Source organism: Copidosoma floridanum, unplaced genomic scaffold (genome assembly GCF_036245765.1).
Source record: "Copidosoma floridanum isolate Cflo_tuat_1 unplaced genomic scaffold, Cflo_Japanese_pri ptg000025l, whole genome shotgun sequence".
NCBI classification, from domain to species: Eukaryota; Metazoa; Arthropoda; class Insecta; order Hymenoptera; family Encyrtidae; genus Copidosoma; species Copidosoma floridanum.
The window spans coordinates 4,823,991-4,846,650 of record NW_028321902.1 but is presented as its reverse complement, the minus strand read 5'-3'; the positions used below and the strand labels follow the sequence as shown (position 1 = coordinate 4,846,650).

General features: G+C 38.6%; 1 protein-coding gene across 4 annotated transcripts in view; it reads left to right on the top strand.

The window, feature by feature from the left end:
- neur (E3 ubiquitin-protein ligase neur) overlaps positions 1–22,660 on the top strand; it is a 63,067-nt gene that overhangs the window by 30,043 nt on the left and 10,364 nt on the right. Inside the window, exon 1 of one of the 4 annotated variants that reach the window (XM_089595290.1) lies at positions 14,799–15,025. The exons of 2 other annotated variants lie outside the window; for them this stretch is intronic. In XM_089595290.1, coding sequence (XP_089451416.1) covers positions 14,986–15,025 — 40 coding nt within the window. In that variant the 5' untranslated portion in view covers positions 14,799–14,985. Of the gene's footprint in view, positions 1–14,798; positions 15,038–22,660 lie in introns of those variants that run through there. One more of the 4 variants, XM_014351889.2, reaches the window with a different exon arrangement.

Genomic DNA, 22,660 nt, shown 5'->3' with positions numbered 1-22,660 from the left:
ACAGTACAGCATACCAAAGGATTTAACAGGGGAATAAAAGAAAAAAAATTATTTCGACTTGCATCAGACTTGACAAAATTTTTTTTGATTTGTGTGATTTAAATGGTTTTAATGCGATTTAAGTGTGATTTAATGCGAAAAAATGCGATTTAATAATGATTTAAATTTTAAATCATGCCTAACCTTTCTTGACTTACTTATTGTCTAAAAAACGATAGTCAGTCATGTTTCTTATTCTCCATAATAAGTGTTGAGGGACATATTCAAAAATAAATACAGTACAGCATACCAAAGGATTTAACAGTGGAATAAAAGAAAAAAAATTATTTCGACTTGCATCAGACTTGACAAAATTTTTTTTGATTTGTGTGATTTAAATGGTTTTAATGCGATTTAAGCGTGATTTAATGCGAAAAAATGCGATTTAAGAGTGATTTAAATTTTTAATCATACCTAACCTTTCTTGACTTACTTATTATCTAAAAAACGATAGTCAGTTATGTTTCTTATTCTCCATAATAAGTGTTGAGGGACATATTCAAAAATAAATTCAGTACAGCATACCAAAGGATTTAACAGTGGAATAAAAGAAAAAAAATTATTTCGACTTGCATCAGACTTGACAAAATTTTTTTTGATTTGTGTGATTTATATGGTTTTATTGCGATTTAAGTGTGATTTAATGCGAAAATATGCGATTTAAGTGTGATTTAAAATGATTTACTGCTATTTAAGGTGATTTAAATTTTAAATTATGTCTGAACTTTTTTACTTCTATTTTAAATAAAAGCAATGGTAAGTCTAGCTTCTTTCTATCATTACTAACTTTAAAAGGAGGTTGGATACAGTGATGGGCAGTATTTGATAGAGTTGAGATACTCTGAAATACTTGAGTTCAACTTTAATTCAAATTATTTAAATACATAATTACTTTATTTTAATCGAATATCTGAACTAAATACTGTATTTATCATTATATTTTTAATAGTAATTAAAGTAAAATTTTATTTGAAATAATAATTAATTAAATTAATTAAATAAATAATTGAGGAAAAATAACACATCTAAATAAGTACAACTTATGATGAGATCAGAATAAAATTTAATCAATGAAAGCATTTACAAATAAAGGTTAAGCTTCGGTACATACTATGAGAGTATGTAAGTTTTAAATTTCATCTTAATCTGTGGTTTGTTAGCGCAATTGGTTGCGTGGGTTGTTGTGGACCCGAAGGTAGTGAGTTTAAGACTTTCGCAAACCCATTTTTTTTTTTCCTTCAGTTCATATTATGTATTTAAATACATTAAAATATTTATTTATTTATGAATGATTAACTATAGAAAAGCTAGCATGCATAAAAGCTAACTCCAATAACACAATATGCTCGGTCCGCACATGTTTAAATATGTTCACGAGGGGCTAATTACTTTCAGTCCTCTTAAAGTTCTCTCAAAAAGTCCTCTATAGTTTTCTCAATACTCTTTGAGTCCTCTCTGTCCTTTCAAGAGTACCAAAGTGAGAATTCAAGAAAACCAAAATAAATTGAACAAAACTACGACAACGATATAAATTGTGGAAGTAAGGTTACAAAGAAGACTAGTTACTAAACAGTTTTTCAATGGATTGATTAATAAAATAATCTCTTTGGCGAGCGAACATCATCGATAAAACCCAACAGGTTTTATTAAATTTATTAATACAATTGAACCGTTGGCCAGTACTTATTGGTGATTAGACATCCAACAGTTAATTAGTGAATTTTATATTAAAAAATCGGTCAGGTGAGTAAGCATCGGTGATTAGAAGTCAACAGTTTTTAGGGCATTTATAAATAAACTCATCTCTTTGGCAATTTATTAACAAATATACTAAAAAATTATTGGGTTTCTTATTACCAATGATTACTCGCTAAAGAGATTATTCAGTTGATAAATTCCCTTGAAAACTATTGGGTTTCTAATCCCTGATTTTCACTCACTTAAAATATTATTTTATTAATAAATATATTGAAAACTGTTACGTGCTGAATGGCCAATGCTTACTCGACTAAAAGCAGGTATTATTGAAAAATTCACTGGTAAATTCATGGGTTTCTACTAGCCGATGCTTACCCACCAAATAAATTATTCTAATTATAAATTCACTAAAAAAATGTTAGGGTTTCTTATCGCCGATGCTTACTTGCCAAAGAGATTGTTTTATTAACAAATATTCTGAAAAGCTGTCGGGTTAAGAATCGCCAATGCTATCTCGCTAAGTACATTATTTTAATAATAATTTCACGGAGAAACTATTGGGTTTCTCATTGCCGATGTTTACTTGCCAAAGAGAATATTTTATTTATAATTGCTTTAAATTAAGATTAATAGATATATTTAAGCATGTGCGGACCGAGCGGGTTGGGCTATTGGATTTAGCTTTTACGCATGCAAGCTTTTCTACAGTTGATTATGCGTAAATAAATAAATAAATATATTAACCTATTTAAATAAGAAGTATAAATTAAAAAAAAAAAAAAAAAAAAAAAAAAAAAAACTTCGCGAGTCTTCAACTAACAACCTTTGGGTCCAAAACAAAACCCGCGCCCAATTAAGCTCTTACGTGACATAACCACGAAGGGACAAAAAATTACATATGTTCTTCGTATGTACCAAAGCTCAACCTTTATTTGTGTATGTGTTCTGCGATTAAATTAATTTAGCAAGTTGTACTTACTTAAATGTTACACTTTTCCTCAATTTATGAAGAACTTATAAGTGTGCAAAGTCATTATTATTCTATAGGTTTGGCCTTTTAATAAAAATAATATTGCGTGTTGAATTTATTGATACAAAAGATAGACTTAATAACTTTGAAAAAAATATGTCCTATTAAATTTGTTTTCCTGTTAAAAAATTAAAATTAATTATAAAATAAACAATTATTTTCTTCATACCATGGCAAAAATAGCTTGTACATTTTAGTTCGACCATATATTTAAGTCGCATTTAAATCGCTTTTATATCGGCGATAAATCGCAGGTAACCGCGAATAAACTATTTTCGTAAAAGAGAAAATTAACTTTATTTTTTGTACTTTTTTACAATCTTATTTTAATTTCACTTAAATCGCAAGTCCATCGGTGATACATCGAAGTTAAAAGTAACTTAACGTATGCCGTGTACAATGAACACTTAAATAATAATTAAATTGTACAATACAGTAAATTACATTTTATTTGTATAATTTTTACACACTAAAAAATATAACCTAATTATATGGTGACATAAGTTGTAGCTTACTTTAACTTCTGACTCGTTTTTACGTAGCAACCAGTAAGAGTAAGATATATTTTCCAGCTAAAATCATTGTGAGCTTACATTTGTTTATTACAAAACACTATAGCTCGTTTATAAATAAAAAAAAAAAAAAAATTGCGATTTAAAATTAAAATTTATTTTTTCACCCACAGGATACTTTCCTGACGAATGCGTAGTGGTATTCCTCTACACCCTTTCCAATTTTTATTCCTAGTTTTATTCTTCTTCCTAGTTCCAAACTATGATTCCAATCATGTATGTAGTATGTACAAGCGTTACGGTTAATAAAAAATAAAATGAAATAGATTTTAAATTTAAGATCTTATTTAAGATCTTCAAAAAAAAATAGGTTAGTCGCTTAGGAAATGTTTAATTTGATGAAGTATACCTATCGATTCTAACCGTTTACCTTTTACGAACCGTTCACGAACCGACCCGCTGGGCCTGCTGTAAGCCTCCGTCTGCATGTCCGCAGAGTTTGCAACACTTTTTTTACACTCGTTTGTCAGTTATCAACTAGTGATTGTAAATTTTATAGAAATGCGCTTTATTTTACATAATTATATTTTAAGTTCCATCACATTAAAAAATTATGTTATAATTGACTAAATTATTTTGAATACTTAATCAAATACATTTGTATTTGGTCAAATATTTGAAACACAATATTTAAAATGCAATTTAAGTGTTTAAAATAAAAAATAAAAAATAAAGTTGTATTTCTAGTTTTTTGTATTTAAAACATTTCATTTTAAACATTATATTAGAAACAAAGTATTAAGATTTCTTATATTTTGTTTAATGTATTTAAAATATTTTAATTAACACACTATTAGAAATCGTTTAAATAATTTTAGATACTGTAACTTAAATTTCAATAAATTGTTACTTAGTCTAAAAAAAATTGTATTTAATTATTAAAACAACTATTTTGTTGTCAAACAGAACAGTATCTTTTTTTCAAATAATAAATACGACTTTACATAAGTCTGCTTGGACAAAGGATCTACTTTTGTTTTTGATTAATTTGTCAATTGTTATTTCTCTCTATAATTTGTTATTACAAAATTTGTTCAAGCCCCTTTTGGTTCGGTTCGGTTCTCTTAACAAAATATACCTATATATACGGAACCAGTTCTGTTTGGTTCCCTATATGTAGGTATATTTTGTTAAGAGAACCGAACCGAACCAAAAGGGGCTTGAACAAATCTAAAGAGAGAAAGAAGAATGCCTTACCATTATTTTGAATTAAAAAAAAATGTTAAAAAACTCGGGTATGATTTACAATTTATATTACACTTAAATCGCATTAAATCACACTTAAATCGCATTAAAACCATTTAAATCACACAGATAAAAAAAAAAGTTTGTGTAGAGTAACGTAAGTAGAAATGCAATATTATTATAAAAAGTTTAATCCGTTGACATGGTATATTGAATTTCTGTGTCCTGCGAAACTTATACAAGTGAGAAAGACGCTCGAAAAAAAGGATGCCTTACCATTGTTTTAAATTGAAATAAAAATGTTAGAAAACTCGGGTATGATTTACAATTTATATTACACTTGAATCGCATTGAATTTTAAATCATTTAAATCACACTTAAATCGCATTACATCGTTTTAAATCACACTTACATCGCATTAAAACCATTTAAATCACACAAATCAAAGAAAATTTTGTCAAGTCTGATGCAAGTCGGAATAATTTTTTTTCTTTTATTCCACTGTTAAATCCTTTGGTATGCTGTACTGAATTTATTTTTTAATATGTCCCTCAACACTTATTATGGAGAATAAGAAACATGACTAACTATCGTTTTTTAGATAATAAGTAAGTCAAGAAAGGTTGGGCATGATTTGAGGTTTAAATCATTCTTAAATCGCATTTTTTCGCATTAAATCACACTTAAATCGCATTAAAACTATATAAATCACACAAATCAAAAAAAAATTTGTCAAGTCTGATGCAAGTCGAAATAATTTTTTTTCTTTTATTCCACTGTTAAATCCTTTGATATGCTGTACTGAATATGTTTTTGAATATGTCCCTCAACACTTATTATGGAGAATAAGAAACATGACTGACTATCGTTTTTTAGATAATAAGTAAGTCAAGAAAGGTTAGGCATGATTTAAAATTTAAATCATTCTTAAATCGCATTTTTTCGCATTAAATCACACTTAAATCGCATTAAAACCATTTAAATCACACAAATCAAAAAAAATTTTGTCAAGTCTGATGCAAGTCGAAATAATTTTTTTTCTTTTATTCCATTGTTAAATCCTTTGGTATGCTGTACTGCATTTATTTTGTAATATGTCCCTGGAAACTTGTTGAAATTAGAAAGTAACGTGAATAACGATCGTTTTTAGTTGATAAGGAAGTCAAGAAAGGTTGGGCATGATTTAAAATTTAAATCACTTTTAAATCGTATTTTATCGCATTAAATCACACTTAAATCGCATTAAAACCATTTAAATCACACAAATCAAAAAAAATTTTGTCAAGTGTGATGCAAGTCGAAATAATTTTTTTTCTTTCATTCCATTGTTAAATCTTTTGGTAAGCTGTACTGTATTTATTTTTTAATATGTCCCTCAACACTTATTATGGAGAATAAGAAACATGGCTGACTATCGTTTTTTAGATAATAAGTAAGTCAAGAAAGGTTAGGCATAATTTAAAATTTAAATCATTCTTAAATCGCATTTTTTCGCATTAAATCACGCTTAAATCGCATTAAAACCATTTAAATCACACAAATCAAAAAAAATTTTGTCAAGTCTGATGCAAGTCGAAATAATTTTTTTTTTCTTTATTTCACTGTAAAATCCTTTGGTATGCTGTACTGAATTTATTTTTTAATTTGTCCCTCAACACTTATTATGGAGAATAAGAAACATGTCTGACTATCGTTTTTTAGATAATAAGTAAGTCAAGAAAGGTTAGGCATGATTTAAAATTTAAATCACTTTTAAATCGTATTTTATCGCATTAAATCACACTTAAATCGCATTAAAACCATTTAAAGCACACAAATCAAAAAAAATTTTGTCAAGTCTGATGCAAGTCGAAATAATTTTTTTTCTTTCATTCCATTGTTAAATTCTTTGGTATGCTGTACTGTATTTATTTTGTAATATGTCCATGGAAACTTATTTAAATTAGAAAGAAACGTGACTAACCATCGTTTCTAGTTGATAAGGAAGTCAAGAAAGGTTAGGCATGATTTAAAATTTAAATCACTTTTAAATCGTATTTTATCGCATTAAATCACACTTAAATCGCATTAAAACCATTTAAATCACACAAATCAAAAAAAATTTTGTCAAGTGTGATGCAAGTCGAAATAATTTTTTTTCTTTCATTCCATTGTTAAATTCTTTGGTATGCTGTACTGTATTTATTTTGTAATATGTCCCTGGAAACTTATTTAAATTAGAAATAAACGTGACTAACCATCGTTTCTAGTTGATAAGGAAGTCAAGAAAGGTTAAGCATGATTTAAAATTTAAATCACTTTTAAATCGTATTTTATCGCATTAAATCACACTTAAATCGCATTAAAACCATATAAATCGCACAAATGAAAAAAAAAATTCGCCAAGTATCATTTACGCAAAAGAAAATAATTTTTTTATTTTTAATTCTTTGATGTAATGTATTTAATTTATTTTTTCAGTATGTCCCTTGAACCGTGCTACTGCTAGAAAGAAGCATGAATTACCATTGTTTTTATTTGAAATGAAAGTAAAAAAAGTTGGTCATTCATTTAAATCTTAAGTCACATTTAAAGCGCAATAAATCGCAATGAATAACACTTACATCGCATTTAAAACCATTTAAACGACGCAAATAAAAAAAAATTGTCTATTGTAACGTAGGTGGAAATTATTTTCCATTTTGAATGTGCAATCCTTTAACATAATGTGTTAAATTTCTTGTTTAGTATATCCTTTGAATTTTACTAATGTTAGAAAAAAGCATGACTTACTATTCTTTTTATTTGAAAATGAAGTCAGAAATGTTGGACATGATTTTAAATGTAAATCAAGCTTAAATGTCACGAAATCGCATTAACTACTCTTAAATCATGCAAATCTGATAAACATGTAGTAATATTATCAGCAAGTAGAAAAACAATTTTATTTGCATAAATGTTGAAGTACAGAAATGCATAAGTTTAAGGTGTGTTGAAATATGGCCCTTGAATTTAGGGCACATATAACTTTAAAAGATTAATTTTTGTTGAAAATAATTGTGGTTTGAAACAATCTTGTTGTTTTGGGCACACTATTTTTTGACTTGTGTAAGTATTAACAACTTATTATGGTGGAAAAAGGCCATACCTACTGTACACAGTTTGTTTTTTGGAAAAAAATATCCAAGTTGGGCGTGATTTACATTAACTTTAATTAAATTAAAATCCCGGTTTTATCGGTAAATAACCTTTAAATCAAGCAAATGTGCAACTTAAAACTATAGTATTACTTGAAATGAATCATTATTTTAAAATAAAAAGCTCTTTATACGTGTACATCGCATGCTAACACAACTGTGTGCTCTACGTAACGTTAATTTCCAATAATGACTGAATTAGCCTTGAATTACGGACTGTGGTTACCTTTATCTTTAAAATTATATACATTTAGAGTATCTAGGTCATTTAAGTATGTTTAAAAAAAATTTTTTTTTTCATCGTGATTTAAAGATGATTTAAAGATTTAACTGTGATTTAAAGCATCGGAACAGTGATTTAAATCGCTTAAATCGCGTGGGTAGCCCCTCGGTCGTCGTCGTGGCGCGGTGTTTTGAAAAGTCGGAGAAAAGGAGGAGGAGGCACCCGGATAGACTCGCCGAGCGTGTCTCCGCTTCCTTGGGGGGCTTCTTCTTCTTCCTTTGGAGAAAAGTAGGTGTACTTGCTCACTTGTGCCCAACGAAGCGCGCCAACCGGGAAAGACCAGATTTTGCGGAAATATTAAAAAAAATAAAAAAAAAAAAAAAAAACCATAAGTGTTCATAATATTCGTTACCCGTGTATTTTATTGAATTCGTTCTTCCTTAAAAGTGTCAGCGTCTGCAGACCTCCCCTTTGGCGGAGAAAAATTGAAAAATCCGTCACCTCCCACCATAATATAATATACACACACACACACCCTCGGTAACAATAAAAACCTAGCGTGTACACACACAGTATACGCGTAACTCGAGGCGACGGCGGCATCTCCTCTCCTCTGAAAAGTCCAATATATATAACGCGTCGGGTTTAAAATAAGGCCCCTAAAGGCGTGCTGTTGTATACTTATATAGCTTGTTCGTGTGCACACATGAGGGCGGAACGGAGGGGGAAGGCTGCACGCGCCAGTCTCAGCGACTTCCTGCCTCGGCTCCCTCCCTCGCCCCCAAAGTGTATATACTTATATATACTCGCGCGCTTCCGCTATTCCGGTAGTACATTATATAGATACACACGCACTCACCCCCGCGTGTTCGTCCCCCTCAAAACCCCCGAACTCCCTCAAGAGAGAGTTCATAAGATGTATAATATATGGTGCAGCGCGCGAGTGCAGGGGAGAAAGGCATCTGGCGGTCCTGCGCGGGACAGATGCGGAAGACCGATTCTGGTGGGTTATAATGCACGATCGGACCTATATCGTGTATACCATAATTATATACCTATACCCCCTCTCCCTCCCTCTCTCCGAGGCTCGACTGATAAGTATACATGGATTAATTAGATGCGCGATCGGCAGCTCGGTCGATTCACCACCTCTCAATTGGTATATTTTGTTTTATGTGGTGCACGAATTTTTTCACTTGCATACAACTGTACATAAATACCAATGGATGGTCTGTATATGGTTTTTTTTTTTTTTTTTTTTTACTATCTATACGCACAGCGTATTTATATGAATCGCAGTTACAATACACCTGCACGCAGTTAAGAGAAAGTAAGTGCATCGAGAGAGATTCTGCAGCTATACAATAATGATGATGATGATGATAATAATACGAACAATATAGCCTGGTAGAGATATATATGCGTTGCGCAGTGGTATGTATAGCCATATCAGTGCATGCATACAACAGTATAGCAACGTCGTCTTTTACGGACGCTTGCATCATTGCTCCGGATTGTATTGTACATCATTTCCCTCTCGCGCAACCCGGCAAATTCACCTATCCACCCGCGCGCTCACCAAGGACGGGAAGAGACCAAGCCAGCCGTGTCTCCGTTTCCTTCGCCATAATACCTGTATGTGGCCACTTTATACTCGCATTTCGCGAAATCGCTCCTCTCGTTGCGTGTATTGACACTATAAACTATTGGATACTTTTTTTTTTTTTTTTTTTTTCATCGAAACACATGCTGTAATATTCGCGATTCGTGCGCGATGGCCCCGCCGTTGGCGTATATGCACCGTCATCAGAGCGCATTATATTGTATACCGGGCTCTCCTCATTCAGTGAGCTATATACCTATAGGTACCACACTTGTACTCCGAACGAAACGGAACTCGCTCATTCACCGTTTTCTCTTTCTTCGGGCCGTTCAACCATATTATACTTTTTTCTTGCATGTGCAGACGGAGAGAGAGTGCAGTGCGATGCACATGACGCTCCAGACGTTGTCCCTGTATGTATTATCCTTACCAAGGCTGGCGAATATTCAAGTGCCGGTTTGCTTGTGTCTTTTATACAGCGGTTTGTTTCTCTGCGGTGGCTTCTACTCGCGTTATACATATATACACGTGTGCGAAATAACTTTTTTTTTCTTCTCTTGATGGAACGATAGATCATCGGAAAAGGAAAAACCGCTATAATTATACCTATATGTATATAGGGGTACGTGAGAGTTTTCTCTCTTTTTTTTTTTTTTTTTTTTTTTTCACAGTTGTAATTTATTGTAATTACGTGCTTCGATCGATAATAATTTTTTAAGGTTGCTCTATTAGAAAAAGATTTCGTTCTTTCAACATTTTGCTTTGTTTTTTTTTTTAACCTATCAAAGTGTACGTCAAATCGCATTTGTTTTCTTTTTTCACGTTACACCGTCATTGTCTGCATCAATTATATAAGATTTAATTTCTTGAAAGCCTAGATCTTCTGAAATTCAGATGTGCTATTTGTAGTGATAAAAAAAAGGGTGTCATATGTCTGTAATGAACAAAACATCACGATGAACCTCTTAATCTTCTTCGTGACTATGGAATAAAAATTATCAGTAGCTGCACTGAACGTAAACTTCTTATAAAGAACAGCACCAAGTAAATGTTTTCTCAAAATACATCAAAGGAATATATTTTCTTGGTCCAAACAAATATCCTTCCGTAAAGAAAAAAAAAATACAGTCTCTCATTTCAAGGGATGATTTATTTGGACCCAATCTAGTAAACATATTAATTTTTTTGATTCTAAAAAAAAAAAAAAAATTTTGTTTCCCAGTGCACCGAATCACATTGGCGGTCGTTGGTCTGCTCAACCTTTTGCTCGTGTGAATAACCTTTGAAATAAATCTGCATCTTTTTTATTTTATTTCCCATTTATTATTTCCAATCGAAAAACACACAGTTGGTCATCTCCGACTGTCGTCACCTCACCCGGAAAGTGCATACATTTTTTACTCTGAAGGAAAAAAAAAACAAAAAAAAAAAAAAATTCACCACCACATAAAAATCTAAAGCACACACACCTAAAACGACCTACAGCCGTCAAAGTCGCGACGGTTTTACCGCGGCGATAGCGAATCTTGTTAGAGCCTCTCTCTCTTTGTCTTACCCACACATTATGTCGCGCACCAAAAACCCCGGATTGATAACCTTTACGTGGCCCCCCCTCCCTGATTGCTCCAAAATCGTATTTGGCGCTCTTCCGTGCGATTCTCGTCTCCTCGCCGTCTTGGCTCGGGAGGTCGCTACCATGTACATATATTTATATATACCGCCTATTGTGCGCGCCGCACGGGGCTCATGGGTCCTCCCCTTGGAAGAGGGGCAAAGAAAAACCGTTGAAAGACACGGCGCACGAAAAAAAAAAAGCCCGGGCTATACACCGTTGTCCGAGGGAGGGGGGGCAGGTTTGGTATATTTTTCGCGATCTCCATCCAGTGTAGTCGAGAACTGCGCCCGGACAGAGAAGCATATTACCCCTGAATATTACGTATATAGGTAACGATGGCAAGGACGCGAGGAGGTGGCAAACGCAATCCCGCGAGCAAGAGGCTAAGTAAGCCGCACCAGCAACGAGGCGACAAGAAAACACGGGCCGAGAACAGCCCCGCCAAGACAAGTAAGACTTTTTTCCCTCTTCTTGATTTTTGTGGCTCCCTGCAAATACCTGGTACATGTATATATATATATTATGTGTACCTTACAATTTGTTGATCCGCTCGTTTGTCCAAAGAGTAAAACATACATAATATGTAACCTGTAATATATTATACGGAGTATGCGTAGAGAGAGTGTATACATGAATTAGGTCCTTCTCCATCACCTTGAAGAACGTATAGGTATATACATTGTACCCCATTAGCTCCGAGGGTCGAAAGTGCAAATACACTATACATGTATATCAGGTGACGCCATCCAGAAGGGAAAGTCGATTCCCTTTTCCTGCGTGCTCGTGTCCGAAGATGGAAAACTCTTCGAAAACACGCATAGTTTAGAAAAGCGCAGTAGCGGAGGGAAAGAGAAGGAAAATCCGACACGGGAACGTGAGAGGGTCCGAGGCGTGATTTTGGGCGTAAATACATATACACGCGAAAGGCAAACTCGTTTCCTTTTTCCGTTCGCTGCAACGCCCGATATTCCGTGCCGATGACTTTTAAACCATATATACATTTCCTCACAAACCTTTTTCCGGTCCACGATCGTTGAAAAACGATTTCGCGTGGCAACTCGTTTGCCCAATCATCCCCTAAATGCCCCCCCCCTTTTTACACTATAACGAGCATAAAAAGATCGTCCCCTCGTTTACGATGTCCAAAAGATCAACGAGCTGCCAAATGTAAAAAAAAAAAGCACCGACGATAACAACACCTGCGCGATTCATCAAAAGGGATATGTTCAGAGGGGGGTGCTCACCCCCTCGACTCCATACATTGTAGATCAGGTTGGGGCGTTGGGCGAATTTTTCGTTTAAAGTTGGCCAGTCATCCGGAGGGGTTTTTTATTGTATAGCCGCCCAACATGTGCGAAAATTGCGCGAGACAAGTGTATTTTCATTATCGAGGGATGGGGGTTCGGCGAGCGTATAGTTATTCGCGTGTGTATAGGTATTACAAGTGGCGCTTGAATAACCTTGCTCCTGTGTATAAATATGTGTATTAACACAGGCTCCAATCGATACGTATAGGTTTTTTTGCCATACGTGTAACAGAGGTGTATAGGATATATATTATATACGCACGGTGTATTGTGTATTACGTGGATGCTGTTTCTCCCTGTGGGAGATGGGCTGGATGCGCGATCCCATGGACACTCGAGATGATACAGATGCGCGCTCGTACATATATCTGTACACCTATTGCATAACGTAAGTATAACGCGTGTCTCTGGATTTGAAATCGAATTCGTGCAGGGACAAACTTTTACATTTGCCTTCGAGGCGATTGTCTCGATTCGATACCACACACACGCACACTCTAGAGTTGGTTAAGGGGGGGGGGGAGATACCCTCCGTGAAAACGGACAAGTTTTAATAATAAAAACAAAGCAAAATCAAAAGCTCTGTCTCTCACGTATACACACACACACACATGGCGTTACAATAATCGGCTTCTCTTTTCTGGGTTGGCAACGCATCTCGCTGCAAAGAGGGGAGCAGAGAGAGAGAGAGAGAAGTGCACTGGAGGTACATACGTATATACATACATATATATGTATTATTGTATAGGGGGTTGAGAATTATATACACACGTATCACGATCCACAGCCACGATGCAGCGAGAGAGAGGGCCCGGTGTACAACAAACCTTATACACCTATACGTGTACAGGTATTATATGTTATACGGCAAGGGGCGCAGCTGTCCTGCACACACCAGGTGCCCTAACGTTATACACCTATATATCATTATACGAGCGCGCGGTGGCTCGGTCGACTATAGGTCGTGGATTGGCACGCGGGAGAAGACCGTGGTTCGATTCCCGGCCATAGTGCGACTTTTTCGGGCAAGTACCTCTGTGATTTTTCACATGTGCTTTTTCACCACGCAATGCTCCTCGAGGAGGGTTTTAGGCGACCTTCTCGCAGCACAATTGCCTAATTTCCTCCTTCCCAGTAACGGGAGGCCGCCTCCCTCATCCCTTCCTTCTCCCAAATGCCAAGTGCCCTCAGTAGTGCCCTTTATAGGAGCCGGACGTAAAGCACTATAATATTAAAAAAAAAAAAAACCTATATATACCGACTCCCCTCGATTTTCCCTCCGCCACCCTCTTTCGACGGCTACCATACGTGCGTGTGTATGCGTTATACACTTTTGATCTGTCCCGGCAGTCGCGCGCCACTCCTCCCCACTCGCGACGAGCCTGCAAGTAGTAGTTTATATATATACCTATACATTAATGAGTGGAGGGTCTTTTTCTCTCCCCGTCCTCCCAAAAAATACCTTACTTGCGTGTAACTCCGAACCGGCTGCTCCTTTTCTCTTGTCAGCTGGCTCCCCGTACACACACACACATGACGACGACGGCACACGTGGAACAAGAGTAGGGGAGCCCGTTGGCTCTGATTGGCGGGTGGCTCGCGCGCGCCCCGAGCGCCGACTCCGATACACTCGGCCGCCGCAACTTTCGGAGCTCAGTCTCGCTCCGAACGCTTTCGCGCTCGCATCTTCGGCCCTTGTTCCGTTATTGCTCCCCAATCCCCTCCCCGTTTTTTGGTACCGTGTCGGTTATCACCCCCGCACCTGAGTTTCGCAGTCGATGATTGGAGTTTGAATCAACGAAGAGAAGAAAAAAAAACCACCTCGAACCGGGCGAGGGTTCGCTCTCATGTGTTTGCTCGCGTGTTTTCGTATCAAGAAGAAGAAGAAGAAGCCGGTGTCTGAGGAGAAAAAGGTGAAACAGCAGCCAAAGGGCAGTAGAAGGCATCGGCGTAGCGCTGCCGGCCTCCACCAGGGGCTGAACAACAACGAGGCGAGGGTTTACGCGATAAGCGGCGGTGATAGTGTCGGTATCGTTAAAATGGGCATCTCGTCGGTCGAGTGCGTCGTCAGACAAGCCGGTGGTAGCGGCAACAACGGCCACCACCACCACCACCACAGTCATCACCATCACCACCAGCAACAACAACAACAACAACAACAACAACAGCATCATCACGGTGGCAATAACAATAATAACCACAACAATTCGGTGATAAGTAGTAACAACAACAACAACAACAACAGCATCAACACCAACAACAGTATAAACAACAACAAAATGCACCATCACGCGCCCTGCCACTGTTGCTCGTTGGTGCAGCTCGGGCACTTGGGTCATAATTTGCACCAGCAGCAACAACCATTGGTACCTAGTGTCCATCACAATCAGGCGCAACAGCAGCCGAGCGGCAAGCACCACCACCATCATCACCACCACCATCACCACAGTCACAATGTGCAGGAGGTGCTCGTGGCGCCGAACAACAATCATCAGCCCGCGGCCGAGACGCACATATTTTCGCCGCTCAAGGGCAAGATGAAGGTGCTCAAGAAACTCAAGAAGAAGATGGGACTCGGCGGCAGTCTAGGTAGGGATTGTTACTGTTTTTTTTTTTTTTTTTTTTTTTTTTTCTCTCTCGCGTGCATATGGGCCAGAGAGCCCTTCCGCTTCCGCCGACCTCCGAAGCGGAAGCTATACACGAAGAAAAAAAAAAGCGCCCGTCCACAGAAATCGAAGGGTGCTCTCTTTTTTTTTTTCCTCTGTATCAATTTCGTACACACACATGAGACGCCAATTGGTTGGAGACAAAAAGTAGGAGAAGGTCTCGGTGGAAAAAGTGTTACGTGCCCGATTACCGCGTAATGACAAACCACAAGTACATAATATATATTAATACGAAAACCAGAACGCGACCAGTTAAACGGCAAAAAAAAAAAAAAAAACGAGTACGCGCGCGTGGGAGGTGCGCAATCATCCTCTCGGATCTAAATTACCGCGGAGTGAGGATTTCCCTCGTACTTAATATATACTCGCTTTACGCGAATCGTCGTCCCGGCTGCACTCGAGAGAGAGAGCTCGCGTGACACGGTGCGTATAGTCCTCTTTTTTTTTTTTTTTTTTTTTCTTTTCTGCCGATATTAATCATCGCTCGCTACTATAGCTACGACCTACTTTTTTTTTTCTTCTTCACCATCATATCCGATACGTGGTCTTTTCGGAGGAAGGAGGAGGATGGCCCTTTTTTTGGGGCTCCTTCGTTTTATCAACGGGGGAAAAAAAAGGGTCAACCCACACACACTCGGAGCGTCTTGGAGGGGGTGGGGGGACCCTTTTTTTAATTCTCCCGAGGCGCCCTTTTGACCCCACGAACAAAGGAATTAAGGGAGGGGGTAATTAAAAAGCTCCGGATGAGCTCACACAAGAGAGAGAGAGAGAGAGATTGTTGTCGTTGCTCGGCTAAACAAAATTTTTCTCTGGTACATGTATAGACGAAACACCGTTATCGCTTGTCGCACCATCGGAAGGGAACCGCGTGCTGTATCGCGATCGAGACGTGCCAGATCTCTCTCTCTCTCTTTTGGCGCAGCCTTCGATATATTGTACAAGGGGTACGTGTCGTACCTACATACACATCACCCTCCTTCGGACTTTTGCTGCCGTTTACAGCTGCCCCTGAAGCACCGCACCCCTGCTTTCTTTCGTGCAAGTTTGTGCAGCGCTCTCGGGAAACCCCCCCCTCCTCTCTCTTTCTCCCATCTATAGGTATATCCATATAGCTTTATGTCACCAAGTGCCGGTTTATTTATGCTGTTGGCAATCGAATCGGAAAAAAAAAGTCAAACCCTCTACGTCATTGTTTGTCATCGTTACGCGCATCGTTATCCCGAGGAAAAAAAAAAACAAAAAAAAAGAACGCAAAAGTCGTCGCGCCGTAGGCAGTTTCGCGTAGGTATTAGAAAGCAATAACGATCCTTGTCGACTTACCCACTCCATAAATCCAATAAGTATATGATACATAATATATAGAACCGACCGCGGGAAAAAGGTACATATACACAGGCTTTCGCGATGAAGGGATTTAAAGGCAGGAGGGGGGGGGGTAGTACTGTATGTTATAAACATAAACTTTGATCGAACGGTGTACACAGGGAAGTAAGGCGCAGGTATACACCAAACCGTTATAGCCCGAGAGAGAGAGAGCAGAGTCCGATGTGTATATATGTATATAGGCATGGGCACTGACCACGGTCACGTGTGTATATAGCGAGGAGGTCTTCGACTCTTTCTCTCCGGACCAAAGTCCTTCTTCTTCCTCGCCACCCGCTATATACAACGCAATATACATATCTATATACTCGTGACGTCATGGTTCTCTTCTTGTATACATATACATATTATGTACGCGTTACAACTCTTTTCCCTTTTACCTTTGCATGTGTATGGATTGTACTTAAACAAGCTTCTCTCCTTCTTTGTGTCCTCGTGTCCTGATGCCTATGTTGCTCCTTCTGACGTGCTGTGTATACTTGTATGTAGGTATATATACACGCAGGGGGAACCGGTTTCTGGGTGCAGGGCAGGAACACCTCATCCTTTTTCGTGCTGCGTATCAGCTGGTTAGTTTGAAATATATACATATATGTGTGTGTACGTACACCCACGCGTACGAGAGCAGCTGATAACGCCACCTGATGATTTTTTTTTTTTTTTTTTAATTTCTTCTCCGATCTTCCTTTCTTCCCTTCCGGAAACAAGCCTCCGTGAGCAGCCCGAGTCTGCAATCCAAGTAGGTACATATATAATATGTATGTAGAGAAGCCGAGGTGAGGTGTTACTTGTATAAATATATAGACAACGGGTGAGGGCAGGTGGAGAAGAAACAACAGGCGGTGCGCATTAAAATATATACTTCCTTTGCGCCGTGGCCGGAAACCGCGAATCGCCGCTGGCTCTCTCTCTCTCTCTCTTTCTGTGTTGCCTTGAGGAGGAGCTAGTATACCTTCTTCTTATACGACGGTACCTTACGACCACACAATATATTTATACAGCGAGCGCAGAGAGTGGAAAACCCACCGAACTCGAACGTTACCGCTTATACATATATATACACGGGCTTCTTAAATTAGTTCTATCCCCCCTCCCTCCTGCACATCTTTTATATATTATATAGTTATTGTTGGCTCACTTGCATATATATTCCCTTCTTTTATACATTACATACATATACGATATTGCTCTCAAAGGGCGTTTTCTCTATCCATTTGTGGATGGCAGAGGGTGGATTTTGCATGCAGATGCGCGTGGGTGGTTTTACACACCAATATACACCCTTTGGGATACATATTACGCGTGTGGTGTTATTATATATATACTATGAGGGTCAATACGAGGGTAAGGGGCACATACAAAGTAAAAAAAAAAAAATAAAGCACTTTGCGAACAAATGATTACTTTACTTTTCGTTTATTGCCAACAAAATAACGCAGTGTTGTCCCTCTACGTCGGAGGAGGGATAGCGAGGGAGAAGTAAGAAAAAAAACCACAAGAAGGGACGGTGTTGGTGGTGGCGGGGGGGGGGAGGAGGGATTTATATTTAGATCTCGAGGAGGCGGTATAGTCCCCCGCGGTTTCAGCCGCGTGTTTTTTCACCGTCTCCCCCGGCTGACTTTTTAAGGGCTCCGCGTCGTCCCGGGAGTATAGTTCTCCATCGCCTCCCCACACTCGATTTTAATGGAACAAATGTCGCGCGGAGACGACTTTCATACGCGCGTATCGCGCTCTCGACACCCACGTCTATTGTGCCCCAAAAAACAGAGAGGGACGGAGATAAAACCCCCCCCCCTCCTTTTTGAGAGGCGATCGAAAACCCATTATATACACTGCCGATGCTGCCGTGAATCATTTTAAAAATCGTACTCGTGTATAATTATACACGTGACTATTGTTATTTATGATAAAAGTACATGTATATACGGGTTTTTCATTCCTGATTCTTGTCCATGTTGTGCGGATGGACGTGTATTACTTGATTAAAACTGACCTCGAGGAGCCGGCCCACGTTCAATTTGTATCCACATATTAATATATACTCTTAGTTGCTTAGTCGGTCGAATGAACGAATGACTTAATTGGGAATTAAGTATGTGTTCTTCTTCTTGGGGTTTAAAATCGTCGGCGGTTTCGTTACAAGCGCGCAAGTGTACATACACACACATATGTTATATATCCGGCTGTAGAGCTCGAGTTGCCGTTGCTATACACTCAGGAAGTCGGAAAGCCTCGCGATGTACACTGCGTTATCGGGTTACCGGCGATACACGTATTGCGGTTTGGTTTCGATATTATACCCGCACCATTTAAATTGTGCATGGTCCTTTTTTTTTTTTCTCAACCGTCGTTGAATCGCCGAAGCCGGGAAGAAAAAGACGTTTCGGAAGGAAATATCCGTACAGGTTTTTTTTCCTTTCTTTGTTGAAAACAATTGACGATAGCACAGCAGCACGAACAGTGTACTGTTTAGCTGACTTGTTTCATTGCTTTAGTTATTCTACGATCTCGCATAATTTTTTTATGGCGAAACACGCACTACTCATGTTATTAGGTCCGTTGGTTGAACAAACAATTATGTGTAAAATTAACTCTCTTATCGCGGTTTTTGCATCTCTGGTACTCACTTCAACGCCGCTTTTTCACGTTTTCACGAGTATACTTATACACTCCTCCACTAAACGCGGCTTTCTCACGCGAGAGTCTTTTTTTTTCCTTTACGTTTCCCTCCCTAAAATCATAAGTAGGTGTACACACGGCACTCGAGGGCTGCTCTCTTTCGGCTCTACAGTATACAGACGCTTCCTTTTTTTTTGGGAGGGGGGGGGGGCGTGTACGCACATTACACATATGCATATACAGGACGCTTTTTTTTTCCTTTCCTGCGCTTAGGGGCTTCTTCCCTTCCTTCCTTTCCTCCCCGGAGTTTCACTTCCTCCGAAAAAAAAAAAAAAAAAAAAAAACAATTATTTTTTAAAATTTATTCCTCCTTCCCGAAGGGAGCGCCCGAACGGATTTCCGTGAGAATTCTTGTGTTAATTTTTTTTTGTTGGCTTTCTCATCCAGCAGCGTCTTCGTTATCTGCACCTATACTTGATGTGGTTCGAGGACGCGACATCTGCGCTTTCTTCTTGTAATATGCAGACCGTGTACACCCGAGCCGGGAAAAGTCCTTTGAAACTCTCGAGAAAGGCGTCGCTGACTCTTATCTCTCTCGGCACTAAGCTTAGACAGTAAGCAGACCTTCTCCGTATGGGTTATACTCGAATAAACGTATACAATCATGTGTATGATGTAATCCCATCCACCCTCTTGAGAAAACAGTACACATTCTATTGACCCAGTGGTAATCGGTATACAAACAAATATACGAACAAATCCCTCATAAGTACGTATGTTGGTAAACAATTAAAAAATGCCCTTCGTTCTTTCTACCCCGTCGCACATACACTCGAGTCGTACGGACGAGTACTTTCCGTTCATCCTGCACTCTTTGGGGCTAAATTTAGAGAAAATGCTTCCTCCGAGAGGCATTATAGGTATATTATACGTACACCGACGGCTGTAACCGCGTGTTGGTGTGAAAAACAGAGAGAGAGAGAGAGAGAGGGAAGAAAAAAAACGAAGGAAAAAAGGAAGGAGGGTGGTGCTCGAGCGAAAATTAACTTTCACGGGCTCTACAGCGCATAATATTATATATATGTATACCCATACATATATACGTTATATGTATATATATAAAGACTTTTCTCCCCCCGACAACAGCCGGTCGGTGCTCTCTCTGTCTCTCTGGGCGTTCATTGCGAACGAAGGATCGATACAGCCTCCCCCGCCGCACGCGCCTGATATCGCTCCGGTTTCCCCAGCCATGCCGCTAATACATAAACCCTCGCACCATGGACGGACCACCGTTGCGTGGATGTATACGTACAGCGGTGTATATATATATATATAGCAGCTACGGGGGGATGGTGCTCTATGTATATACACACCCACACGTCGATTTGCCGGGTTTAGCGGCCCGGCCGGCCCGCTGCCGAATAATTTTCGAGCCGTGTGCCCGTCCACCCCCGCTAACGTGCATGTGTATCCATACGAGGCTCTCTCTCCAGGGGCCTTTGAACTCGCCACCCTCCTCTCGTGTCTATACGTGTTATATACATGTGTATATATAAATGCACACCGGGCGGGCTTTGTTGTTGGCGCACTGCTACGTCTGCATATATATGAGTACCTTTACACCCCCCCCCCTTTGAATCATTTTTTATATATATATATATATATATATATATATATATATATATATATTTTTCTCATGTTACAGTGCGTATGTACATATCAGGCGCAATGATCTTTGGCGTATATGTTGGGTGTACGTTAAACACACCCGAAATTTTGACTATAATGGCCCGCGCGTTCGTCTACATACCCGTACGATTATGTATATATATACGGTGTTTATGGGGTGGTGGTGGGTGAGGCGAGAGAAAAAAAAGAGGAGGGGTGTCGGTGGTTAGCTCGTAGTGTTTAATAATGCGCGCGTGCCTATATTACGTATACAAATCTACATACCCGTGCGATTATGTATATATATACGGTGTTAATGGGGTGGTGGTGGGTGAGGCGAGAGAAAAAAAAGAGGAGGGGTGTCGGTGGTTAGCTCGTAGTGTTTAATAATGCGCGCGTGCCTATATTACGTATACAAATATGTTTCGCGCGATTATTGCGTGCATAATTGTACGATCGTATTCGATTGGGGGGTTACGTTCACTTGTATACCAATAATCTGTATAATATGCATATGCGTACTCGTACGAAATTCCTGGCGCGTGTGTTTCTGGGTGAGTATTACTGTATATACGTACAGCGACGGGAATTTCATAATATAATAAAAGAGTTGGGAAAAAAAAAAAAACCTAAGAGAGAGAGAGAGCGTTACAAAAAGGACGTCGTTGACATACCTGCGATTGCACGCGTACACCCATGGATACCGTTGTCGAGTTCCATTATAATGGACATTTTAATCGTAATTATAATTATATAATTACGTGTACTCATTCTCGTTGTTATTAGAGAATGTAAATGCCGGAGGAGTTTGCGCACTTGATTTTTCGGCAAACTCGTGTATAAAAAAAATACACACCTACATCCGCTTAGCGACGCCGAAAACCACACACGCTCGCGCGTCGTATCATCACCACCATCAGTATACTCGCCGGGCGCGCTCTTAACACACTTACCTTAAAAAAAAAAAGAGAGGCCTTATCTCGAGCGCGATTTTTGCGGGCTTTCGTCACTGGTGTGTGTCATTAAAAAAGAAGAGGAAATAAAAAAAAAATAAAAAAAAAAGAATTCTCTCTTCGTCACCTTCCGCCACACAGAGAGATACAGCGCCCTAATCTGCCGGGTGCACACTTCCGCTCGGGAGAAGGAGAACAAAATTAATTAGCGAGACGATAAGAGCACCAAAATTAATCACGACAATACGGAGGAGAACAGCGGTGCAGCGTAATCGAAAAAAAAAAAAAAACGAGGCATGGATGTTTGTTAAAAATTATATAGATGCAAACACAGACACACACATGCACGTGTGGATCCAGGATGGGATAAAAGCCGAGAGACACAGGAGGACGAGAGCCCCCTCTTTCCCTCCCATCATGCACGCAGGATCAAATGTCCGGAGGAATATCGATCCTGTACACACACACACGCGCACAAGCTTCTCGACGTTGCACCAGGCCGCCCTGTACAAAGCACATGGTATCATATACACATACATTTACATGCGCAAGGGAGTACACACTATATATACTCGCGCACATGCACAAATATGTTATAGTTGTATAGACATACAACAGATATTAGATCGCGAATCGCGAAAATTTTATACACGCACCTGGCGTTATTGAGTTGTCGTTGCCATAGTATATTATATATATTTACACGCTTCGCATAATTATGTATATTGATGAAAAAAAAAAAAAACAAGCAAATGAGCGCGTGATTCGGCCAATATACAAGTGTAAAAACTAGTTTTGCCGCAAGTCTATGCATATTATATGCAATATCAAATGGATGCGTGTGTGTGTACAGTCACGCGTATGCACCGCCAGACCTTTCGACATGATGTCCTGTACCCTTAGCCCTCTATTATAATGGCACA